Source organism: Oryx dammah, unplaced genomic scaffold, assembly GCF_014754425.2.
Source record: "Oryx dammah isolate SB20612 unplaced genomic scaffold, SCBI_Odam_1.1 HiC_scaffold_14, whole genome shotgun sequence".
Classification (NCBI taxonomy): Eukaryota; Metazoa; Chordata; class Mammalia; order Artiodactyla; family Bovidae; genus Oryx; species Oryx dammah.
This window is the reverse complement of record NW_024070198.1, coordinates 15460239-15467527: the sequence shown is the minus strand read 5'-3', so window position 1 is coordinate 15467527 and position 7289 is coordinate 15460239. Positions and strand designations below refer to the sequence as shown.

The following is a 7289-nucleotide window of genomic DNA, read 5'->3' as shown; positions in this document are numbered from 1 at the left end:
ACTCAAACTCATGTCTATTGAGTCAGTCATGCCATCCAACCATCTCATCCTCTGTTGTCTCCTTCTCCTCCCGCATAAAACACCTTGCTAAAACTTGCAAGGGGGCATTCTTTCTGTCCCCTTCTGATGTCTATGTCAGAAGCTTTCCCTGTCTCTCTTATACTTTCCCTATCTCTAAAAGTCTGCTATGCAAAAGCTCCAAGTAGTGAAGCCTTGTCTGACCCCAGGTCAAAATTCTCCTCTGGAGGTCATGAATCCTGGCCTAACACACAGTTTGCAGTAGCAACCTTTCAATAAGAAATGCTGATGTTTTCTAGCAAGTGTGACCAGAACAATTCTATCAGTTAGAAGTGTAGCTTTGGGCCCTGCACATACTCTCAGCCATTTTTGTGAGGCTGAACATATAAATATAGTTCAATTAAGTGAATGCAAATGACATTTGTTTCATGCTCCATAAGGGTATGTGGAGGTCATTCCCACTCTGTCAAGTTAACAATTATTCCCTGTTGAAAGGCTCTGAAATAGACAACCTATATTTATGCAATGAAAAATATTGTTCTCTGAGTTTTCCAGGAAATGATTTGAAACTATTCTTTGTGATTTGTGATGTGAAAACAAAGTTCAGGAGAAAGTATAATTAAATGACCTTTAAACCCACATTGTGTGCACAACCATGGGTGTACATACGATGATCAGTATGGCTACACAAAAGCTCCCTTGGCTTCCTCTTCTTCACACCCCTCCCTTCCAAAGAAGGGCTGCAATCATGATCCATAGGAAAGATGTGGCCACTCCTGAAATGTTTCCAAGGGTGTCACTGGAGAAGAGAGCAGTGTGTTAAGGTCAGAGTTACAGAATACAGCATCACCCACCATTGGTTTTTCTCAACTCCTCCACAAAGCAGCACACTTCCTCTTGAACACAGTTCTCAATGTTCCTCTTCCCCATCCCCAAACTCTGCAAGATCACGAAGGAGAAGTACTGGATCTCTTTCCAATTCTTCCCATTGCTGAAAATGATTCCTACACCAGGAGAAGAAACAGAAACTAGCAGGGAAAGAGGAGTGAGCTGACAGTTGGCAGCCTTTCTGGTGGATCCAGCTCTGATAGAATGCTCCTCAAATCCCTCCTTTCCATCCTCGCAACCCCTATTGCCTGGGGCTTCCCTGATAGCTCAGTTGGTAAAGAATCCACCTGCAATGTGGGAGACCAGGGTTCAATCCCTGGGTTGGGAAGATCCCCTGGAGAAGTGACAGGTTACCCACTCCAGTATTCTTGGGCTTCCCTTGTGGCTCAGCTGGTAAAGTGTCCACCTGCAATGCAGAAGACCTGGGTTCGATCCCTGGGTTGGGAAGACCCTCTGGAGAAGGGAAAGGCTACCCACTCCGATATTCTGGCCTGAAGAATTCCATGAACTCTGCAGTCCATGGGGTCACAAAGAGTTGGACACGACCAAGCGACTTTCAGTTTCACCCCTATTGCCAATGCAGAGCATGTGCACGTGCACACCTACCATGTCCTTTCCTCGTTTTGTCATTCACTGGGGAACTGTATCTGGGGAACTCGTCTCCCAGATCAATCAGCGCTTCCTGCAGGGCTTCGTATCCATGCAAGACCACTGTGGGCTTCATGCTAAAATACACAGCGAACACAGGGCCACAGATTTTTGAGAGCTGGGAATGGAGATGCATGTAATAGCAAAAGAAGTCTATATGTGATATTATATTGTACCTGATGCAAAATGTATTATCATCCTACAATTATGCTTTGATTCTGCCACATACACCATAAAATGTTCCTGAATTTAATACATAAATATGATGGTGATTGTTACAGCTTCCACTAATGAATGAACTGCAATGCCAGGCAAAGGCCCAAGTAACTGGTACAGAGATTACAATTAATCCTCATATCAGCACCTTCAGCAGGTTTATTTGCCCCACTTATAAATAAGGAAACTTGAGGTCAAGGAATAGCAATTAATTTCCAATCCCAATGGCTACTAGACAGAGGATTCATATTTGAAACTTTTCTTGTTCAACTTTTGATTCTTGAGCAATATATCAATCATCAAAGCCCACCTTTAAACCAATAACCAGCTGACTGCTTCAGAGTTACATACAGAATTCTTTCCATGAGAATTCTGATTCCCTAGTCCACAGGGTTGCAAAGAGTTGGAGCTGCCTGAACTGACCTAGTATGCATGCAGGCATGATGAATACTATGATTATATTTTGAAGTACGGTTGACTTATAATACTGTGTTGTAAAACTACAATAACTAGTCTCAAGAGTACTATAAAGTGATTCAGTTATATATATATATGTGACATATATTATTTTTTCAAATTCTGTTTCATTATAGGCCATTACAAAATACTGAATATACTACAATTCTGTATTTTAAAAAATAAGTTCAAATAATTCTAATGCCCAGCCTAGTTTGAGATCCACTGGTGTCGCTAACACAGAAAGAAAGGAAGCATCATGGAGGCAGTGCCAGCAACGCTGCATACCACAGAAGAGCAACATTTTGCACCCTGCACCATCCACAAGGTACAGATGGCAGCTTCCTCCAGAATCCCAGTGAATGCTGCTGCTGCCAGCTGGACTCTAATGACTTCTTTCACTGATGCATGCAGAGCTATTTCCTTAAGGCCAAGCACAATGTGATTCTTCAGAAAAGTTCTATTTTCACGGCTGTCTGAACAAAACACACAGCTTATATGGTGCACATCTTTCGCAAGGAAATTTTTTGTCACCAGCCATTTCATTTACCAATTACCTTCAGCCCCAAATCATAGCAAATTGCTGTGAAACAAAGAAGGGAAGCAACACTCACGCTTTAGACACTTTATTATTTTGATTCTGTCATACAGAAAGCTAAGTGTTCCTCTACTCAAAAAGCACATTGCTTCTCTATTTATGACAGTGACAGAGTTAAAAAGCAAGAGAAATATCAGAGTTTATAGAAGTAACGTGACTTATGTTAACAGTTTGCCCATATGAATATTTATTATTTTTTAGTCGAGCTTAATTTACTTACTGTATGCAAGCCACTGGTGGTGGTGGTTTAGTCACTAGTTGCCAGGCTCCTGTGTCCATGGGATTCTCCAGGCAAGAATACTAAAGTGGGTTGCCATTTCCTTCTCCAAGGGATCTTCCTGACCCAGGGATCGAACCCGCCTCTCCTGCACTGGCAGGTGGATTCTTTACCACTGAGCTACCACAGAAACCCAACGTTACGGTTGTGGTTGTTCAGTCGCTAAGTCATGTCTGACTGTTTTCAACTCCATGGACTACAGCACACCAGGACTCCCTGACCTCCATTATCTCTAGGAGTTTGCTCAAGTTCATGTCCATTAAGTCGGTAATGCTATCTAAACATCTCACCCTCTTCTGCCATCTTCTTTTGCCTTCAAAATGATGACATATTTAAGGAAATCAAAATGGAGTAACTGTGGGCAGTCATTGTGGATGTGATTTCAGACATGTTCCTGCATCACTGACTATTTCAATTCTGAACTGTGTCAAACTCAAGTACTCCACTAGCCATTTTCAAAATGATATAGACTAGTAGCTGTTGACTGCAACTTTGTAGTTTCAAAACTGCCTGCTTCACAACTATTCAATCATTTCAAACACAACCAATCCTCGCTTAACAAGAATCTTTACATCTTGCCATCTCCAATCCTCATATTTTTCCCTGGCTCAAAATAACACTAACTTATTAAATTACAATTCTGGAGGTCACAAGTCTGAAAATTAAGGTGTTGACAGGGCTGCATTCCTCCTGGAGGCTCTCAGGAGAATCCATTTCCTTATCTTTTCCAGTTTCTAGAGGCTACCTGCATTCCTTGGCTCATGACCACCTCCTCCTTTGTCAAGGTCAGCAGCACAGCATCTTCAAAGCTCTTTGATCCCCTTGACCTCCTCCTTCAGGGACTCTTGTGATTCCACTGGGTGTGCCAGGTAATCCAAAATTATTTTTCTAGTCTCAAAATACTTACTCTTTAAAATTCTTAATTTTTTGTACAATATTTAAGGGTTACTTTCCCTTAACAATTATTACAAAATATCCAATCCTAATTCTTGAAACAATTTTCCATTTTTGCCTTTATAAAGTTTCACATTTTGTAGTCTGGAAGAATACAGTTTAAGTGTTTTTTGGATCTGTGTGTTTCCTGAGCAGCAGTCCAAGCAAATCCTAAATAAACACTTCATGATTTCAACCAGATCTCCATTCTGGGAATTCATAGTTAACAATAATAAAATTTAAACCTCTTAAACAACCAAAGATATATAAAGCAACTATATAAGTAAAAGTACATGACTTTTACCTTGAAATCTCAAATCTAAATTTGTATAATTCTTTTCAATTTCACATATAAGTGCTATCATATAGTATTTTTCTTTCTCTAACTTATTTCAGTAAGCATACTATTCTTTAGGAACATTCACCTTCCTGCAATTGGCAGAATTTCATTCTTTTTATGCCTGAGTAATATTCCATTGTATGTTTATACTACATCTTCTTTTTCTGTCTGTTAATGGATCCTGGGTTGCTTCTATGACTTGACTTATAAGTAGCACTTCTATGAACACTGGGCTGCATTTATCTCTTTGAATTACTGTTTTCATTTTCCTTGGCTATATACCCAGGGGTGGAATTGCTGGATCGTATGGTAGTTCTAGTATTAGTTTTTAAGCACACTCCTTACTGTTTTCCATAGTGCCTGCACCACTTTGTGTTCCCACCAATAGTGTACAAGAGTTCTCTTTTCTCTTCCCCTCTCCAACATTTGTTATTTGTAGTCTTTTTGATGATAGCCATTTTGACAGGTGTGAGGTGATTTCTCATTGTCATTCTGATTTGCATTTTTCTGATGATTAGCAGGTCAGGAAGAAACAGTTAGAACTGGACATGGAACAACAGACTGGTTCCAAATGGGAAAAGGAGTACGTCAAGACTGTATACTGTCACCCTGCTTATTTAACTTCTATGCAGAGTACATCATAAGAAACGCTGGGCTGGAAGAAGCACAAGCTGGAATCAAGATTGCCGGGAGAAATATCAATAACCTCAGATATGCAGATGACACCATCCTTATGGCAGAAAGTGAAGAGGAACTAAAAAGCCTCTTGATGAAAGTGAAGGAGGAGAGTGAAAAAGTTGGCTTAAAGCTCAACATTCAGAAAACAAAGATCATAGCATCTGGTCCCATCACTTCATGGCAAATAGATGGGGGAAACAGGGGAAACAGTGTCAGACTATTTGGGGGGGTGCTCCAAAATAACTGCAGATAGTGATTGCAGCCATGAAATTAAAAGACACTCCTTGGAAGGAAAGTTAGGACCAACCTAGACAGCATATTCAAAAGCAGAGACATTACTTTGTCAACAAAGGTCCATCTAGTCAAGGCTATGGTTTTTCCAGTGGTCTTGTATGGATTTGCGAGTTGGACTGTGAATAAAGCTGAGTGCCGAAGAATTGATGCTTTTGAACTGTGGTGTTGGAGAAGACTCTTGAGAGTCCCTTGGACTGCTAGGACATCCAACTAGTCCATCCTAAAAGAGATCAGTCCTGAGTATTCATTGTAAGGACTGATGCTGAAGCTGAAACTCCAGTACTTTGGCCACCTCATGCGAAGAGTTGACTCATTGGAAAAGACCCCCCTGATGCTGGGAGGGATTGGGGGCAAGAGGAGAAGGGGACAACAGAGGATGAGATGGCTGGAGGCATCACCGACTCAATGGACATGGGTGTGGGTAGACTCCAGGAGCTGGTGATGGACAGGGAGGCCTGGCATGCTGCAATTCATGAGGTCGCAAAGAGTCGGACAAGACTGAGTGACTGCACTGCACTGAACTGAACTGAACTGATGATTAGCAATGTCGAACATCTTTTCATGTGCCTGGTAGCCATCAGTATTGCAGAAAGACATTTCTTTAAAAAGTCTATTCATATCTTCTACCCTTTTTAATAGAATTGCTTGTTTGATATTGAGTTGTATGAGTTGTTTATGTATTTTGGATATTAACCCCTATTGTTCATATTATTTGTGAATATTTTCTCTAACTCTGAAGGTTGTCTTTTTGCTGATGACATCCTTTGTTGTATGAAGTTTTTATGTTTAATTAAGTTCATTTGTTTATTTTTGCTTTTATTTCTTTTGCCTTATGAGACCAATCCAAAAAAAATATTGCTATAATTTATGTCAAAGAGTGTTCTGTTTTCTTCTTTGAGTTTCATGGTTTCTGGTCTTACACTTAGGTCTCTCATCAATTTTAAAGTTTCTTTTGTGAATGGTGTAAGTAAATGTTCTAATTTCATTATTTACATGTAGTGCCACGTTTTCCCAGTAACACTTATGGAAGATACTGTCTTTTCACTATTGTATATACCTGCCTCCTTTGTCATAGGTTAATTGACCACATGTGCCAGAATTTATTTCTGAGCTCTCTGTTCTTTTCCATTGCTCTGTCTGTGCTTATGCCATACCATGCTATTTTGATTACTGTAGCCTTGTAGTATAGTTTTAAGTCTGGGAGCTTCATTCTTTTTTCTCAAGAGTGCTTTGGCAATTCATGGTCTTTTGTAGTTCTACATGAAGCTTAAAATTGTTTGTTACAGTGCTGTGGAAAATTTCAAGGGTATTTTGATAGGGATTACATTAAATACATAGATTGCTTTGGGTAGTATAAATATTTTCACAACATTTTTTGCCAGTCCAGTAGCTTCATTGTATAGTTTGAGATCAGAAAGTATAATGCCTCTGGCTTTGTTCTTCTTTCTCAGGATTGCTTTGGCTCTTCAGGGTCTTTTTGGTACTTACAAATTTTGGCATTCTCTATTTCTGCTGTTCATAATACTCCATTATGCTTTCAAAACCCATGGCATCAAAGAGATGGCCCCTCTTTTAATTACAACTTGTGAAATTTGTGTTCTCTCTCGTTTTGGAGAGAGATTGGCTATAGGTGATTTCTTATACACAATCTCATTGATTTCTGTTCTGATTTTTAATTGTTGTTTTCTGTGTCTGACTTTTAATTGTTCACTATCACTGATCTCAATATTCCCTACAGGATGAAGTTGCTCTTGAAAACAATTTCTCTCACTTTTTAAACCAAATCTCAAATAAGTACATTACAAGCATTCAAGGGAGATTTTCTGCTCTCATTCCCTCTGTCCTCCTCTGTGTATATCACTATAATGACCAGCATGACATCTTTGCCTTTTTTTCCTTTCTTACTTGCAATATGCACAAAAGAAGGAAACACTGAGAAGTGG

General features: G+C 39.7%; 1 protein-coding gene across 1 annotated transcript; it reads right to left on the bottom strand.

The window, feature by feature from the left end:
* Positions 1 to 708: 708 nt before the first annotated feature.
* LOC120873492 (cytochrome P450 2C14-like) lies at positions 709 to 1690 on the bottom strand. The gene is made up of 2 exons (XM_040254158.1): positions 1513 to 1690; positions 709 to 1022 (listed from the first exon to the last, which is right to left on the bottom strand). The coding sequence occupies exons 1-2, from the start codon at positions 1688 to 1690 to the stop codon at positions 865 to 867; spliced, it is 336 nt and encodes a 111-aa protein (XP_040110092.1). The 3' UTR covers positions 709 to 864.
* Positions 1691 to 7289: the final 5599 nt, after the last annotated feature.

Bases quoted from the DNA above. Each gene is read 5' to 3' on its own strand.
- LOC120873492 (XM_040254158.1), bottom strand. From the start codon at position 1,690: ATGCATCTCCATTCCCAGCTCTCAAAAATCTGTGGCCCTGTGTTCGCT. The intron at 1,023-1,512 runs GTAGGTGTGCAC...CTCCTGGTGTAG, and splicing joins CAAAACGAGGAAAGGACATG to GAATCATTTTCAGCAATGGG.